At 38.8% G+C, this 19,086-nt stretch overlaps 1 protein-coding gene across 8 annotated transcripts in view; it reads left to right on the top strand.

Moving 5' to 3' along the window:
- phkb.S (phosphorylase kinase, beta S homeolog) overlaps positions 1-19,086 on the top strand; it is a 180,336-nt gene that overhangs the window by 106,955 nt on the left and 54,295 nt on the right. For all 8 annotated transcript variants that reach the window (XM_018260670.2, XM_041561274.1, XM_018260668.2 and 5 more), the window contains 3 exons: positions 2,267-2,361; positions 11,480-11,535; positions 11,620-11,713. In XM_018260670.2, the coding sequence (XP_018116159.1) occupies positions 2,267-2,361; positions 11,480-11,535; positions 11,620-11,713 (245 nt within the window). The remainder of the gene's footprint in view (positions 1-2,266; positions 2,362-11,479; positions 11,536-11,619; positions 11,714-19,086) is intronic.

Here is a 19,086-nt window from a genome sequence, read left to right as displayed (position 1 = left end):
GCTCCTACATGAATATGTTTACCTTTGAAGAGTAGAGCGCTGCTCGCTCAAACACAAGCAGGTCATCAATCTGGTAGGAGGTGGGCTGGGCTAATTGCAAGGGCAGGCATCAGGAGAATGCACGCTCCTGCGTGCACTCTTAGCATATAATCAGAAGAGGCTGCCCACAGATCTTCCAGTCTCCGCCCTCGTGGCTCAGCCCTCCCCCTGTCCTAAAATGCTTGCCGTAAACCTAAAGTAGACGGCAGGCATTTTTTCTAAAGTAAGCACCGCATCTAATAAGGAAGAGTGTGGCCCACTTCAACACAGAATAGAGGGGCCCCTCGGGCATTTGCCCGAATTGATACATTACCAGTCCGGGCCTGCTATACATGTACCATGACCTGTATCTGCCGTAACATACGCAATTGATTCTAGTGACAACTACTTCAGTATCAAAGTTCCCTTGACACAGTCTCGCTTGGAATGCGTCTGGTTGTGGTGAGTGGAAAGCAGAACATTGCTATGTTGGTAATACTCACAAGAATAAATGGCATTTCTCATGAGCTTTTTATTTTTATCTTTTTAAATCCTATTATTGAGAAGTGGTGCTGTAGGCAGCAGCTGGCAAGAGAGCACAGAGTAGTTTATTAGTTATCATTGTAGATCCAGTGGAATAGGTTTAAGTGCTTTGCCTTTATTTGCAACACAGCAGGTACTCAAAAGAGGTGCGGGAAGATAAACTAATTTCTCCGGCTTCGGTTATTTGTATTGCTGATTTTCTATGTGATACATCCTTTGATTTCACGAATGGAGAGCTTGATAATTTATATCCTGGAGTTGTTTCAAAATGCCACTTGTTCAAGAAGGAGGTCTCCAATTCAAAGATGTAATACTGGATATATCCTCATACACCAATTAAGTATTGAATGGGTTTGTCTTGCATAGATGGGGTTTTGAGCAGAACCTCTAATTTATAGATGTTGTAATTTAATGTATAGAATATTGTGTAATCTTTTTTTATTTGATGCACTTATTATTGCTAAGATTCAGAATTGCATCTTAAAACATTATTAACAAAGAATCTGTGCCGCTGTCCATGTAAGTATGCATATTCCAGTGTCTTATTCAAACCAATGCATGTTTGCTAGGGTAATTTGGGCCCTAGCAACCAGATTGTTACAATAGCAAACTGGACAGCTGCTGAATAAAAAGCTAAATAACTTGAAAACCGCAAATAGTAAAACATGAAAACCAATTGCAAATTGTCTCAGAATAACGATCTATGTCACACTTAAAGATAACTCAAAGGTGCTACTTTAAAAAAAATGTTGTACTATTGTAAATGGCAAACAGCTAAGATATCAAGCTATTCATTTGGTTTTTAGAACAGTTTTCTTTGGACCTTGTATTGTTTATACCATACTCCTATCTTTTATGATGTAAAGGCACAAAACCTAATGCCTTTAAAAATGCTGTGCTACACAGTTCTAATATCCAATATTGCAATCAGCGCCGCTCAAGACACTGTTATATAGCATTATCTTCCCTGCATAATAGGGTATCACTTTTTAAAAATGCCTGTTTCCTGTTTTTCTCACATTTATAAAGCACCAACATTCTGCAACACTGTACAGAAAAAGGGTGCATACATCAGATTTGCACTACAGGAGTTATTTGTCTTTATGCCAAAAAGAAAATACTGGGACTCCAATGATCTAGAGGAGCTAATTTTCGACTAACAATTGTAGTTGTGGACACATTAAAATTGCTACAGTCATAGTGCAGTTGTTGTTTCGTTGAGTTTTCTCTGGTGGTGCAGGGTTCCTTTTATCTTTTATAATTGGTTTCAGAATATTTACAATAGTTAACATGTGCATTTTCTGTTTTTTCTTTGTTTTTGTTTTTTTGGAGAGTAAGCTAATGATATGAATGGTGAACATTTTCTGTAAATTGCTGCAAAATGATGTCCGTGTTTTATATAAATAAAATATAATCACAATAATATGATAACAGATATGCAGTAAATGCTGTACAATATCTTGGCACTATATTAATATATGATATCAGTTTGAGTATAAACCCGACTTTTATAGAAAAGCACAGCGAAGCAATTCATAGATATAGTAGGAATCTATTTTATGGCCATTTCTATCATGGCATATAGACCAAGTATAGGCAACTTTACATGCAATGGCCTCTGCAGAAATACCAATTTAGCCTTCAGAAATAGGTTTATACATGTGTACAAATATGCGTGTAATCATTTATTCATTTGTTATTTCAGTTGAAGAATTAATAAGTCCAAAAGACATTGATCCAATGAACCGTTATGTCCATCTTCGGGATCAGCGAAACATCAGAATGCGGTACTCTAATCAGGTATTACCTTTATATAATTTGGTTCATTATGTTCTGTTCAGGGTACACTAATGAATAGAATTGCTGAAAAAGTACTGTTGTGGTATCTGTTAAAGTTTAATTTGTTTATTTTAAGTAGGGATGCACCGAATCCACGATTTTGGATTCGGCCAAACCTCCAAATCCTTCTTGAAAGATTCGGCCGAATCTGAATCCTAATTTGCATATGCAAATTAGGGGTGGGAAGGGGAAAACATTTTTTACTTGTTTTGTGACAAAATGTTATGCAATTTCCCTCCCTGTCCCTAATTTGCATATGCAAATTAGGATTCGGTTCGGCCAGGCAGAAGGATTCAGTCGAATCCGAATCCTGCTGAAAAAGGCCGAATCCTGAACCGAATCCTGGATTCGGTGCATCCCTAATTTTAAGTGCTGAATATTGTAATGTATTTGGATGAAGAATGAAGGACACTTCTAAAAAAAAATGTACGTGAGTTAAAGGAGAAACAACCCCCTTATTAAAAAAAACCTACCCCACATAGACCCTCCTCCCCCCCCAGCCTAGCTGCTACCTCGGGCAAATGCCCCTAACTTTTTACACCTCGGTGCAGATTCAGGGATCGGAGTTCACGGCAGCCATTTTCCGGGTCTTCGTGTCTTCTTCTGGCGCTTCGGCAATTTCCGGCAATTTCGGCACATTTGCAGTTGGAGCAATGAGCCGAAATTGCCGAAGCGCCAGAACAGGGATTTGCAACCTTGGCTCTCCAGCTGTTAAGGAACTACAAGTCCCACAATGCAATGAAGGAGTCTAAAGGCAAATGCATTGTGGGACTTGTAGTTCCTTAACAGCTGGAGAGCCAAGGTTGCAGATCCCTGCGCGGCCAGAAGAAGACACGAAGACCAGGAAGATGGTTGCTGTGAGATGCGCCAACACGTCAGTCTCGTCAGATTACCAAAGACGCAGAAGAAGACTGCCATGTACTCCGATCCCTGAATCTGCACCGATGGGTAAGAAAAAAGTTTGGGGCATTTGTCCGGGATAGCAGCTAGGCTGAGGGCTAGGGGTTTTTTTAACAAGCGTATATTTTTCTCCTTTAAATGCTGTCTGTAGAGTCCAGCAATGTGCATATGGGAGACATGTTAAATTATTTTTATTTTCATATAAATACATATAATCTCCTTAAGAATTCTTCTAAACAATGCTCTGCTCTACCCATGAGTGAGTTATTAAAGGTTCTTTCTATTTAGAGAGATGCACCTCTTCATTTGCCCATTTAGTCATTGCCCCTAATAGTTTTACTTATTGTCCTTGAAAATATCCACATTTTTAAAAATATTGCTAGAAAGGTGTCCGTAATCTAAGACTGATTAGCAGTGTGTCGTAGATGAGATGCAAGAAGATTTGTTGAAGATAGTGCTGGGCAATACAAGTCCTGATAGGGAGGTTACTAAGAGTTGATCATCGATGTGTAAATAGTATAGATTAATTGGCCTGTTTGCTTAGTTCGGACCACCTGCAGATGCTTAGAAATAAACTGTTTTCACCTACAGGAGAACACTCATTATTCCCGAGGTATTTCTTATTTACATTACATGACTCACAGCAGAGACCAAAAGGTCATATTAAATCTGAAACAAAAAAAAATGTGAAATGTGTCAAATTTAATTTATTACAGTTTTGCAATTATTGCAAACAAGACAGCTCTGAACTGTAAAAAGAAGTGACCTCATGAATTTTTTGGATGAATTCATTTCCTGACATTCCTGATAATCATATGACTGAAATACTGGGCATAATTTTTTCCCTTATCCATGGAATTTCTAGGTTTCTCCGTTGGGGCGCGTTCCTGTTAATTACAGTATTAAAAGCAAGTTGATCTTATACAGCATGAAATGACTGACAGGACAGATAATTCTGTTTAGGAACAGCATTTTGCATGCCAAGTAACATACAGCATGAAATCATACTGTCTGAATTTAAAGCCTAAACATACTGCCTGTCACAGAACAAATGATGTACCCAACACAGAAGGGGTTTAATTAGGATAGGGTGTTGCCTAGTCAAATTCACTGAATGGAAACTCACTGCCTTTCAAATAATGCCTGAGGCTGAGCATACTGGAATTGTTGTTCAGAACAGGGATTCAACATCTCTTGTCTTATTATGTCTGGTTCTGCCTAATCTTTGTCTTTGATACTTCACTTCATGCAGCTGTTTCTTAGAATATGTGACAATGTCATGTTGTTTTTACTCTGAACTCCTACAACCAGCAAAGCATATATAATATACAAGTATTTCCAAGTCGTTCTATCTTCCAGTATTCCCTGCTCTGACAGCCATCCCCACAAATATGTTTATGTAAAATATAACTTCATTGAAGCTTTTAGATTGAGATTTTGCTATTATTGGAATAACACGGACACCACTGATATCAGGATTTCTTACATTGTGCCTGAAATTGGCAAATAACATGTTTGAGTCAGCCCAAAATGTTGCTGACTTTAATGAGCTATGGCCCATGATGGTTAGCAAGTGTTTTGATCACCACTCTGGACAGCATCAATCACTAATGTCTATGTCTTATGCCTTATCATAGCAAGATACCTGAGCAATATGTTTTGGGTAGGTCTTGTCCTAGTTAAAGGAACAGTAACACCCAAAAATGAAAGTGTTTTGAAGTAATTAAAATACAATGTACAGTTGCCCTGCATTTGTAAAACTTGTGTGTTTGATTTAGAAACACTACTATACTTTATATAAACAAGCTGCTATATAGACATGGGGCAGCCATTCAAAGCACAGGTTACAATGTAGGGCAACAGTACATGATATTTTAAACAGGTATTGGACCTGTTATCCAGAATGCCCTTAAGTCTGGCAGAAAATCATTTAAACAATAATTAAACCCAATAGGCTTGTTTTGCCTTTAATAAAGATGTATTATATCTATGTTTGGATCAAGTACAAGGTACTGTTTCATTATTACAAAGAAAAAGGAAATAGTTTTCAAAAATTAGGATTATAGTGGGAGACAACCTTCCCGTAATTCGGAGTTTTGTGGATAACTGGTTTCCAGATAACGGATCCCATACCTGTACTTTAAAACACTTTTATTTTTTTGTTTTACTGTTCCTTTAAAGGAGGTCTAAACCCAAGCACCCCTCCACTACCCAAAAGTTCAAAGGCACCTTCTTCCCCTGTCTTCTGATCCTCTTCTATTACACCATCTACACGGATTTTGTAGGGGCATACACAGTTTAATCTATGACCTCAATCAGCTACTGTGCATGCTCCCAGAGAAAATGGCACCTTTGAACACCACCTCGCAACTCAGAATAGAATAGAGGTCGTATGGCGAGTGTTGTTGGGGGGGGGGGTTGAAAATGAGCTAGGGTTTAGTTCTCCTTTAATGGACACATACAGTGCCTTGTAAAAGTTGTCATCTCCTTGAGCATTTGTTTTATATTGTTGACGCAAAGATACAAATCCTACAATGATAATGATATTTTTATGACAAAGCATAGAAAATCAGAATTGGTTTATGTCAAAAAAGAACCAAATTTGAATCCTAAAAATCAAGTCATCAAGAAAGTAAAAAAAATTTGGTAGCTGCGCAGCCGGTTCTCTTTTGCCACTTGATTCCCTAGTTTAGATATGCAAATTAGGATTCAGATTTGCCTCTGTATTTGGCCAACTCTTTTTTGTGAAGGATTTGGGATTTAGCCGTATCATGAAATAGTGGATTTGGTGCATCCCTAAAAAAAGAATATTATAAATAAAGAAAAGAACGTGATCGGTATTATAATTTAACTGCATTAACATCTAAATCCGGTCTCCTGTTTTAAAGTGCAGCTAAAGCCCCTGATTTAATATTGGCTCTCTTTATTAGCCTTAACGTTATATTGTCACTACAAAAAAATACTCCCAACATATTAGTGTACCGGTATATTTTAATTTTCCATAGGCCATGTTGACCATTTTTCACTGATAGGTCTGCTTTTGTAAGTAATTGATACTTGGAGTTTCTAAACGTGACTGTTTTACCACCCTGCCAAAAAAGGGGATTAGAAGGCACACAATCTATTTCAAAGGGAGGTGCTAATCCAATAGGAGGCTGCCCATTAAGTCTCCATTGTATACATGATCAAAAATGGAAAACTTGGATTATTTATAAATAAAAATAGTTTTATTGATCAAAGGTTACATAATCAAAGTACTTGCCCAGCGCATTTCGACCATATAACGGTCTTCATCAGGGGCACAGTGTGAAAATAAACAAAAAGGGCAATTTTGACCAATAAAACCATTTCTATTTATAAAGTGTGCTATCCAAGTTTTTCATTTCTGATCATGTTTTGCCAACCTGACTGTCCCTTCTTGACCTGTCTTAACCTGAGTTTGTAATGCTAACAGAATACTGCTGCACAAATATGGTAGCTCCTTTAGAAAGGAACATGGGGGATCAGATATGTAATGTCAAAGCATCAGGCAAATACGTTTTTGGTCAAATGATAAATAACATTCAAAGACAATGGCATGATACAGTAGATGTTAAAAAGGTAATTTCTGCTGCTGCCGAACCGAATCCTAATTTGCATATGTAAATTAGGGGTGGGTAGGTAAATCATTTTTTGCCATTTAAAATATAATCTCTGCCATCAGCAATGAAGGGAATCCTAGATGCAAAACCACACCCCTTGGTGCACATTCAAGATGCTCTTTTATTTGGGATTGTACTGCACTCAGAAGTTAAGGGGCAGGAAGTGGGAGGTCGTCTAGGTGCTTCGCCCCAGCCCATTCCATAATTGTATTCATGAAGGTAATGCAGATCCTTGTCCAAGGAGAGCTTTACAAGAGGCAATATTTTCCCTTATTAAAGAATGCACACGTTTTAAATAAATCTTATGTTGGTAAATCATTATTTGATCTAAAAGCAACTCTGATTTTAGCCTGCATTGTGAGAGGGGCAATGATCAGTGACGACACTGAGAACTGTGACCATGCATAGTGGACTCATGCAGCTATCTGATCCTCTCAAGGTCCTCCCAAACAAGTCACTTGGAAAAAGATTGTTTTACTTGCAATAAAGCACTTTATGGAGCGCACTAGTCCATCAGAATCCAACTGCAAATAGTCAGGTTGAAATGACACAGCGAAATGTATTCTGATGTCATTTTATGGTTTTGAGAGCACCTTGAAAATTCATTATATGCTTTTGTTTCCTCAAACTGGTTTTAATAGAATTGTTTTCTTGACTCTTTACTCTCAGAAAATGACTATTTACAGGACCAGGAATATTATTGTAAAATGTTTCCATTCCACAAAAACAAACAGTTTATGTGATATTTACGGACACCTCAAGCGAAAGTGTTATGGATATGAATTTCAGATGAGCAGCCTGTTATCTTAAGAACTTTCATTTAATCAGATGGCAGGAAACTTTAAGATGATTTAAAACAGCTAAATGAAGAGAACATTTCACTATAAATAAATGATAACACTTATAAAACTTTTAGTGCCTAATTGCCCTTCTGTTTCCATTTTTTATGTCTGCAGTTGTAATCTTTGGAGTTATTTTTTTTTTTTTAAAGTGCCAAATAACTGTAAATATGTTGTTAGTTGCTGTGTGGAAAGTTTTACATCCTTTTGCACCATCATTGCAACGCATATTTGTTAAAAACATGTCGTAATTGAACGCAATTCAGCCATTTGCTTGACTGCTCAGTTAGTCTTTTTAGTTCCTGACCCCTTGAAGCTTATTGTCTAATTTCATACGAATAGACATGCGCCCACACGAACAGACGTGCGCCCACACGAACAGACGTGCGCCCACACGAACAGACGTGCGCCCACACGAACAGACGTGCGCCCACACGAACAGACGTGCGCCCACACGAAACAGACGTGCGCCCACACGAAACAGACGTGCGCCCACACGAAACAGACGTGCGCCCACACGAAACAGACGTGCGCCCACACGAAACAGACGTGCGCCCACACGAAACAGACGTGCGCCCACACGAAACAGACGTGCGCCCACACGAAACAGACGTGCGCCCACACGAAACAGACGTGCGCCCACACGAAACAGACGTGCGCCCACACGAAACAGACGTGCGCCCACACGAAACAGACGTGCGCCCACACGAAACAGACGTGCGCCCACACGAAACAGACGTGCGCCCACACGAAACAGACTTGCGCCCACAAGAACAACAAGACTGCATGCACTTTTCCACATAAGCAATCTTGAAGAAAATCCAACATATGTTTCGTAACTCACACTGGGTTTTGAGCCAATAAAAACCTTGACATTTCCATAATTGTTACCCGAACAGACGAAGAAAAACTTTGGCAGCTTTTAGGTATCAAAGTTTTTCTTTGTTCCCAATAAATAATACTTGTTATAGCCAAGCAGACAATATTACCGGGGAATGTAGTATGGCAACTTGTACTGATAGCTTTGACTTGGGGTTCATTTAAAACAGTACTTACAGCTGTTCTTCATCTTTGGGAAAAATAGTGTAGCTGCTGCCCATATATACAGTACAATAAGCAGAGAAAGAATATGTGGTGCTCACAGCAACTGTGCCATTATAGTTAAGCATTAGGCAGATGAACAACAGATCCCAATTTATAAGTTGAAAACCTGTTCAAATGAATTGAGCCGTATCTGTATTACCAACGCCATACTGTTAGCTATACATCTGGAAATGCTTGTTTCTTCTGAGAATTCTTTTAAGCATTAATGCTCATTTAACTCTGCACTTGGCAGGTTTCTGTGCTTGGCAGCAGCATAAATGGGATGTAATGAGATCTGTTCCAGCAGTGATTCTGTCTTCTGAATCTTGTGCTTTATCTCCCTTATGCACCTAGCATTATCCCTCCATTACACAAACTGGCTGCATTGAACAAAACTGCTGGTTACAGAACTCACACAAGTACACAATGTTTCTCACTTGTTGAATGGCAGTTATCATTATCCTTAGCCATTTCTAGCATATTCCCTTTATTAGTAATGAGCTTAAAATAAACTCAGGCACATTGAAAAGACAAACTTTTTCAGAACTGTTAACTGTCAACATCTGGCACGTTGAGGGGGCTGTTGAGCCACACAAAGCCTGCTAAAAGCTGTCTACCAATGTTCCCTCTAAGTTGTGCGCTTTTGCACACCTTAGGGCAGAGCACAAAGAATTTTTAGTGAAAACACCAAATTTTGTATTAATTCTGACCTGAGCACACAGTTTTCAAAAACTGTGCACACAAGTATAAAATGTGTGTACAAAATATTTTTTTTGCGTTCATATCTGAGGAGTTGGAGGGAACATTGCAGCCAACTGACCAGTGTATGGGGCCCTCCAAAGGGCTTTCCAGACTGATATCTGGCCAAAAATCAACCAGATGTAGATTGGGTGGGTTTTAAAACCCTGTCGGATTGAGAATCGCATCAATTCATTGATGTGGTACTCACACCCACATTTTCATTGCTGCCCATTTACTGCAGAAAATTAATTTTTTTATGTTGAAAATTATCTATTAAACCCTCTTGCCTGCCAACAACTGAATCTATTGAATACATTTTACACTTTTTCCAGCATTCAATGTGCTACTGGAATTTTTCTATGTACCTGTATGACCCGTATGGCAGGAGTGGGTCCGCCAGTGTAGCACCTGGTACCACAAAGGGTACATGATCAGGGGTGGAAGCACTCTACCGTTGTTGTTGTTGTGTATAGAACAACTGAATCTATGTCACCAGCATGAAAGTGAATGAGTGTGTGTGATGCTTCTGAATATAAAGCAATCTAATGAGTCCATTGTTGTACATTGATGTGTTATCAGATTAATAAAAGCTACAATAATAACAGAGCCTTATTCAGGAGCACTGTGAGGGTCATCATCTTGCATTTAAATGAATCAGATTAATCACCCTAAAATGTTCTGTCTGTCAGAAATGATACAATGCTGTGGCGCAGACCCAAAACACATTCCCACTTTCAATTGCACTTTTTTTTGGTTTTCAGACTTCTCGTTACTTACAATGAGCAATCTTAGCAAGTACATTATTCTTTAATAAAGTGTTTAAATTAACTTGTCTATTTTGTGTCTGCTGCGGAAAATGCTGCGTGACAGTAACAAAGAAATCTATTTGTTCCCTAAGATCCGGTTATGCATCATTCAAAAGAACAGTGACAGTCAAGCCCCCATGGTCTTTAGTAGATTTATAGCTCTCAGTTCCACTTTGTTCCATTACTCCATCTGCACACAAAATGGTGAGAAACTAGCAGCATAGTGATAAAAGGAGAAGGGGTTGCACATCTATGGGAACATTTCACTCTTGTGAACCCTCTCCCCATTAAGATTGGTTTAAAGATTGATGTACATACCCCTTATGACTGTATATTAAAATCCATCCAAAGTCTAGATTGCAGTCCTCCTAAACATGAAGGAATGACAACTCACCTCAATTATGTTTTACAAGCAATCTCTCAGCCCTGACCAGTCTGATGAGTTCAATATGGCCATTCTTGTGTAGGCTGATATAAGTGTGATTTAATCACCTGATCCACTCTTGGGGGGTTATTTATCAAAGTCCGAATTTATCTCAATATTTTCTGCTACAAACGCCGATCTAATCCGCTTGGGTTTTTTATGCTTATTTATTATTACATTTTACTGAAAATTTGCTTTGCGGGGAAAAAAAAATCAGATTTTCACTATTTTTTCAGATTTTTCCATCCGATTTTTATGATTTTTTGGGAATTTTCACTTGAAAACTCAGAAAACTTTGTGGTATTGCAAGAAACCCAGCACACATTAAAAAGTCATTGGGACTTCTCCCATTGACTTATATACAACCTCAACAGGTCTGAGATGCCGGATTTTCAGATACAAACTTTTCCATCCTCTGGTTTTAATAAATTCCGAAAAATTTTGGATTTTTTAAAAGTCCAATTTTATAAAATCAAGGTTTTTTTTTTGTGATTTTTGCATTTGGAGTTTAGTAAATAACCTCCTTGGTGTGTAGATATTTTATTATGTCCAGTATTAGTCTTAATGGCTTATTATTATTTTTAGCAAAATAAAAATCTGTTGTATTATAGAAATGCTTATGCTCCTTTATTTCTTTGATTTTAGGGCCCCTTAGAAAATGATGCCATGATTCATGTGGCACTGATAGCCGAAAGCCAACGGTAAGGTTATTCACATAGTTCCTCTCTTCTATAAGGCTGTTCAGTGATTGGATGTAACAGGAATTATGTTTCTTGTGTGTCCAGCTTGCAGGTTTTTCTCAACACTTACGGTATCCAAACCCAAACCCCTCAACAAGTGGAACCTATCCAGATATGGCCTCAGCAAGAACTTGTACAGGTAAGAAGTTGTCAGAATGGTTTGGATTTTTTTTATTTAGATGCCTCTTTCATCTCTGCAGTCTTTAGTTATCTGGATACAGGGTTTGTCCATAATTTAACATTAAATAAACCCAATAGGATCATTTTGCAACCAGTATGGATTTATGCATCTTAGTTACAGTCAGATTATAGGCACTTAATTAATATCATTATTGAGGAAAAGGAAATAATTTAAAAAAAGTTGTAATTTGCTTAAAATGGAGTCTATATAAATGTCCTTCCCATATTTCTGAGAGTTCTCTCAACTCACTGTGCAGCTATTACACTGGACATTGAGACCTATATGCGTATGATACGCAAAGTATGGCAGTGCACATGTGCAAGGGACCTGTTTTAAAGTAGCCATAAATCTGCCTTATAGCCTCGTACACATAAATTGCACCTGATCTCCTAGTGTAAAGAATTGCAGAAGCTATAATTCAGGAATTTACATATAGACACATTCTGAGAAAAAAATGCTAAGGTATTTCACCTACCTTAAAAGTGGTTGTTCACCTTTAAAGGAGAAGGAAAGCTACGGAGGCATTTTATTGCCAATAGATTAGCTGCAATAGTGCAAGTTAGAATGCTATATTTATTCTGTAGAATGTTTTACCATACCTGAGTAAAAAGCTCTAGAAGCTCTCTGTTTGGTTAGGATAGGAGCTGCAGTATTAACATGGTGTGACATCACTTCCTGCCTGAGTCTCTCCCTGCTCTGGGCTCAGATTACAGCAGAGAAGGGAGGGGGGGGGAAGAGGAGCAAACTGAGCATGCTCACGCCCAGGGCAATGAGGTTTAAGCTGAAGGCAGGAAGTCTGATACAGAAGCCCATGTGTACACAATAGAAGGAAAGAAATGCAGTGTTTCTTTTAAAAGGGGACTCAGAGCAGCACTACTTTGGGGGTTTACTGGTATATTTAGATGGACCTTTCTGATAAGGCTTACTTAGTTTTAACCTTTCCTTCTCCTTTAACTTTTCTTATGCTGTACAGAGTGAAATTCTGAGACAATTTGCAGTTGGTTTTAATTTTTTTTATTATTTCTGGTTTCTGAGTTTTTTAGCTTTTTATTCAGCAGCTCTGCAGTTTGCAGTCAGTAATATGGTTGCTAGGGTCTAAATTACCCTAGCAAGCATTCATTGATTTGCATAAGAGACTGGAATATGAATAGGAGAGTACCTGAATAGAAATATAAGTAATAACATGTAGCAATAACAATACATTTGTAGCATAGATTGGGTGCGTGACCCCCATTTTAAAGCTGGAAAAAGTCAGAAGAAGGCAAATAATTCAAAAACTATAACATAGTAAGTTAGGTTGAAAAAGACATCAAGTTCAACCTTTTAAGTCTATACATAACCTGCCTAACAGAAAAAATGAAGGCCAATTGAAAAGTTGCTCAGAATGTATGAATGAATATATTCAAGATTAGATATCCACTTAAAGGGATTGTTCAGTATAAAAATAATAACTGGGAAAATAGATAGCCCATGCAAAATAAAAAAAATTTCTTATATAATTTGTATAGTTTATAGGGATACTGTCATGGGAAAAAACATTTTTTTCAAAATGAATCAGTTAATAGTGCTGCTCCAGCAGAATTCTGCACTGAAATCCAGTTAATAGTACTACTCCAGCAGACTTCTGCACTAATTTTTCTATTTAAAGGGATGCTGTCATGGGAAAACATGTTTTTTTTCAAAACACATCAGTTAATAGTGCTGCTCCAGCAGAATTCTGCACTGGAATCCATTTCTCAAAAGAGCAAACAGATTTTTTTATATTCAATTTTGAAATCTGACATGGAGCCATATTGTCAATTTCCCAGCTCCCCCAAGTCATTTGACTTGTGCTCTGATAAACTTCAATCACTCTTTACAGCTGTACTGCACGTTGGAGTGATATCACCCCCTCCCTCCGCCCCCCCAGCGGCCAAACAAAAGAACAATGGGAAAGTAACCAGATAACAGCTCCCTAACACAAGAGAACAACTGCCTGGTAGATCTAAGAACAACACTCAATAGTAAAAACCCATGTCTCACTGAGACACATTCAGTTACATTGAGAAGGAAAAACAGCAGCCTGCCAAAAGGCACAAGTCACATGACCAGGGGCAGCTGGGAAATTCAGTAAGAATTCACAAAGTGTCCAAAGGGTTCTGGATGTTTGCTTATCCAACATCACAAACCACGAGTATTAACTTGAATCTGCTACTCCCTTCACTGCTGTAACAGCTTCTACTCTACTGGGAAGGATTTAGTAGACAGTGAAACATTGCTGGTGGAATTAGCTTCTATACACCCAGAAGAACATTAGTGAGATTGGGCACTGATGCTGGCTGATGAGAAATGGCTATGCTAGACTGAAATTAATCTTGAAAAAAGTTCCAGGATTCCAGTGAATCCCTACACTGGATATAAGAGACACTCTTCCTATGCTTGAGGGTTTTAACTCTATAGATTCTCCATAGATTCTTGGCCTCGTTCATTCTAAAGAGAATGAATTGTAAAATTAATTTGATCTGTTAATTTTCCTCCCTATGTTTTTTTATGCGATACATTCACAAATGCACATTTATAGAAAATTAAACTTTAGGAATATTGGGCCCCAGTTGTAGATTTGGTATGATTTTGAGGATTATTAACAAAAAGCACATAATAACAGATTGTATATAGTAAACACAGCTGACCTTGCATCTCAAGCTTGCAATGAGACAATATACCTTGCATCTGTCAGTGAGTTTAATCACTTTGTACAACATGAACATTATCGGTGTATGGTTTAACTACCCTTCATTATTTTATAGTACAGCTTGAACTACTTCATTATGGCTATCCTGCATAACTGCATGGTAAAATCTTAACAATTATCCCTGTCCGTGTAATTATTCAGTACAACCTGACCACTATCACCTTCTGTGATCCTTTATTCTTACCCAATGCAACTATTCTTACCCAATGCAACCTGCAAAGATTCACTTTCCCTGTGCATAATTATACCATTCACATTAACGTTTCTCAATAAATGATGCTCTACAAGCTAAGCATGAACAGCATCTGGGTCCCTTTCCTTAAGGCACAGTCCTATTCCAGCTTGTGTTTCCCTAGGCTGTAATGGAAAGTAGTGCTCCTGTGGGAAATATGCCATCCATTCGAGTCTGTCCGGAATCCACCTTTCTACCTGCCTTCTTGCTGCCTTGCCTTTTCTTTTTTTTTCTAATACTATTTAAATTTTTTCACAAGTGTTTCTAGTGTTTGCCATTCTCTTTCACATTCAAGTGAATTTTAATATATTTATACATTTAGAATATTTCCTGCTTCTGCTTTTTCTGCCTCAATTAAGCAATATTTAACTGCCCTATTAACGGACAATTACAGTTTAATAGCCTGAGTTTTCTTTGTTCAGTACTCTTTGGTAACTAAATTCACTAACTTCTTATTTTAGGTAAGAGTTCTTTTTTTCAAAATACAAACGAATCTGGGGTACGGAGTAGAGGGGCACCACCTTTGCTATAGTCGTAGGCATGCCTTGCAGCAACTTACTGTAGGTGCTCTTTTGCACTCTATAGTTTCAGACCACAGTCTGCCTCCTTCACTCAACAATTTTTTTGTGGAAAGAGGTGGAACACTGGCCTCTGTTGAAAAGTTATTGATTTTGGTCACTGGGGCATGCCAAGCAAATTTTGGCTTTATTTCTACTTTACTTGCTCTAACAAGTATCCATATTACTTCTGAAAGCATTCCGTCCAGTTTCTCTCTCCTTGTCTACAGGGTTATGACTATTTAGCAATGTTATTCTGAAATGTAAACTTTTAAATCATTTAATATGCCAGTGTTTCAAATATGCTGTTTAATTACACTTTGGCATAGGAATTACAGGTAACATTCATTGACTGTACTTTCACTTGGACTAAAGAAAATGAACCTACTGTATACCTCTAATATTATGTGTAGGCTCCAGGGCTGAAATGGGTACATTTTCATGTTTATTCTGAATTACTCCATTGAAGAGTATAATAATTAATGCAAGTGTTGCCAGTCAAACCTCAGTTTTCTGCCAACTCCACAGCTTGGCTACTATTCCTTTATGCAGATTGCCACTGTAACAGAGCCGTTTTTCTTCCCTATTGACATAATAGTGTAGCTGCGCCAGGTAAATTGAGTGTCTGTCTCCCATGATTTATTATCATGGGAGGTAACCACTAACCCAACTCACTGAGGGGCAAATTCACTAACCTGCGCACTTTGCCTGGTGAATTTTCACTACTTCTCAGCAAATTCACTAAAATGTGAAGTTGCACTCAGCGAAGCGTAACGAAGTTGCGCTAGCGAAAATTCACCAGGCAAAGCGAAGTTGCACTAGCAAAGGGGAATTTGCATACGGCGGGAACTTAAAGTTTGAATGGACGTATATGTTACAGCAAATACATAAAACTACACAAGCCCAGGGAACCTTAATAGATGCAAATAGAGATGTTTTATTGCCCAGAGTATAGTTTATGTGCCATATGTTATGAAAAGTAGGGGGGAAGCAGGGTACCCAAAAAAAAATGTCCTTTTGCAGCCCATCACCCATGAAAATGGAAAAGACGGCAGCGTTTTTTGGAACTTCAAAAAAATGTGACATTTTCTTTTTGAAGTCCTATCTACTCTTTTGCATCTCGCCATGTCTGAGCTGGCGAAGGCAAGTCTGGCGTAAGTGGTAACGTTCAGTAAAATCAACTTCTTGGTGAATTTGCGTAGTAACGATCTTTAGCCCTGGCGAAAATTCGCCTGGCGTTAGAGTGCGAAGTTGAGCTAGAGTCTATCTCCTTTGCTAGCGTATTTTCGCCAGCGTTCACCACTTCGCACCTTAGTGAATTTGCCCCTAAAACTTTCGCAGTTGGCTAATTCATAACTTGAATCTTTTTCTAAAATAAGTCTTTTTCGCATTTGCCTTTAAGAATCCTGCTTTGACAGAACATTTTGGATTTTTGCTTAGGCCAAAGCATTTGGAGGATAGATTAATGATGCTTGGATTTTTTTAATGTGCTGCTGGCAGCATTTTTCTGGCTGGATTTACAATTGATCACAGCTAAGCTTTGAACATGCGGAAATTGCTGACATGGCAAAGAATATTTTAAAGGCACAATAAGCTTTTTCAGACTTATCACTACAGGGCCTGGTTTGTACACTTGTTAAAGGGGACCTGTCACCCAAAACAAATTCTTCAAAATCCTATTTTATCACATTAGTCAAGCAAAATTAACTTTTTTTTTTTAAAGGTAAATTTTTTTATTGCTTTACAACACATAAAACATAAAAAAAACAAAACAAAATATATGCCGGAAATGCAGTTGAGGTACCATTACAGAGCTTGAAATAAAACGTGTACATATCAATTTGCTTAGTAATGTGATTGATACACTTCAAGAATTTAAACACAGTTCAAACAGTCGTACAGTGAGATGTGAATGTTGCCTCCAAGATTTCTATCATCAACATACTGGACAGTGACTAGATAGAATCAAGGATTTCTGCCTTTTAGAGTATAAATAAACACTTCTTTTCACGTTCGGGAGCCCTGACCCCCAAGTCCCGCTTCCCACCATGGACTCCATATTTTCTCAAATCTTTGCAGTGAGCCTCTGGCTAGTAAGGTGAGTTTAATGAGAGGCAGATTCTGATTCACCAACGTTATCCAGTTTTGTACCGTGGGCGGTTGGGGACCCATCCATGCCATAGCAATTACTTTCTTAGCATAGTACAACAGTGTACGGTATCTAACTCTGGCATGGTTAGCGTATATGATTTCATCTATGACTCCTAATATGCACACCTGTGGGGTCAGCAGCCTAGGGAAATCTAACTTATCCGCTAAGATATCCATGACTTCGGTCCAAAACATGGAGACTGGTGGGCACGACCAAGCCATGTGCAAAAAGGTGGCTCCTGCAGCCCCGCATCTATGGCATTTTGCAGTTGGGTTATTTCCCATGGCTTTTAAACGCACAGGGGTGATATAGAATTGATGAAGCCATTTAAATTGAACCAGTTTGTCACGTATAGAGTAGAGATGACTATAACCTCTATCTGTTGCTTCCTCCCACTCCTCGTTTTCGAGGTCTGGGATATCGGCTAGCCATTTTTGATATGCTGCCTTAAACGGGGGGGGGGGGGGCATGTTTGTAGCAAGGTTTTATATAAGGTGGATGTAAGTTTAGTTATGGTAGGAGACCATAACACGGTTTCAAATTGTGGTTGTGAGGTTCGTATTTCAGATCCTCCAAATTGTGCTAGAAATACTTGCCGCAGTTGGAAATATCGAAAGTGAGATAAATTGGGCTCCGCAAGTTTTTCTTTAAAGAACTCATATGAGCCAAACTTGGCACCGTCGAGTACATCTTGTAATCGCCTAATGTGCTTACGTGGCCAGTAGAGAAAATCGGGGAATTTATAGAATTGGGGAAGACGGGAGTTAGCCCACAACGGAAGATTGGGTGTTAGAATGGGGGAACTCTTTGGATACAGCTTGAGTGCTAAATTCCAGGCCTTCCTTGGGGTTGTCATGACCGCTGGGAGTTTGCCATGATCTGTGGTTGCTCTATACGGAAGATGCCTGAGTCCTTCCCATGACCCCACAGCCAGTGCCTGAAGTGTTGTATTGGGATTATAAGGATCAGGTTCGAACCACCATTTAACATAGTGTAATTGACTGGCTAGATAGTAGAGGTATAAGTCTGGCAAGCCCAAACCCCCTTCTTTCGTGGCAGGGATAAGTTTCCGCCAGGCCAACCTGGGCTTTTTCCCTCCCCATATAAACCGTACCACAATTTGATGGACAGTCTTAAAAAAACTCTTCGGAATATGAGTAGGCGAGTTGTGGAATATGTATAAAAATCGTGGCAGATATACCATCTTAAAAATATTAATCCTCCCCCAGAGTGTCAATGGAAGCTTGGACCACCCAGGTAAAGTAGTAGTGAGGGAGGACACAACTGGGTCCAGGTTGCGAGGTATAAAGGTAGATAATTCTGGGTTAATGTTGATTCCGAGGTATGTAAATTCCCTCACCACTACTATTGGGATCTCCTGTGGCAAGGCAGGAAGGGGGGTTGGGTCTACTTGCAGTAGGGCAGATTTATCCCAATTAACCCGCAGCCCTGACAATCTCCCAAATTCCGTTATAATGGAGGCTAAAGTAGCTAACGATGGACCAGCATCTGCCAGATAGATCAGCAGATCATCTGCATAAAGCGATATTCTTTCTTCCACTGGTCCCAGACGCCATCCCTCTAAAGTAGGAGCCTTTCTAATGTGGATCGCTAATGGTTCAATGGCCAAAGCAAATAGTAAGGGGGAGAGAGGGCATC

Source organism: Xenopus laevis, chromosome 4S (genome assembly GCF_017654675.1).
Source record: "Xenopus laevis strain J_2021 chromosome 4S, Xenopus_laevis_v10.1, whole genome shotgun sequence".
Classification (NCBI taxonomy): domain Eukaryota; kingdom Metazoa; phylum Chordata; class Amphibia; order Anura; family Pipidae; genus Xenopus; species Xenopus laevis.
The sequence above is the reverse complement of the archived record's forward strand: the minus strand, read 5'-3'. Positions and strand labels throughout refer to the sequence as shown.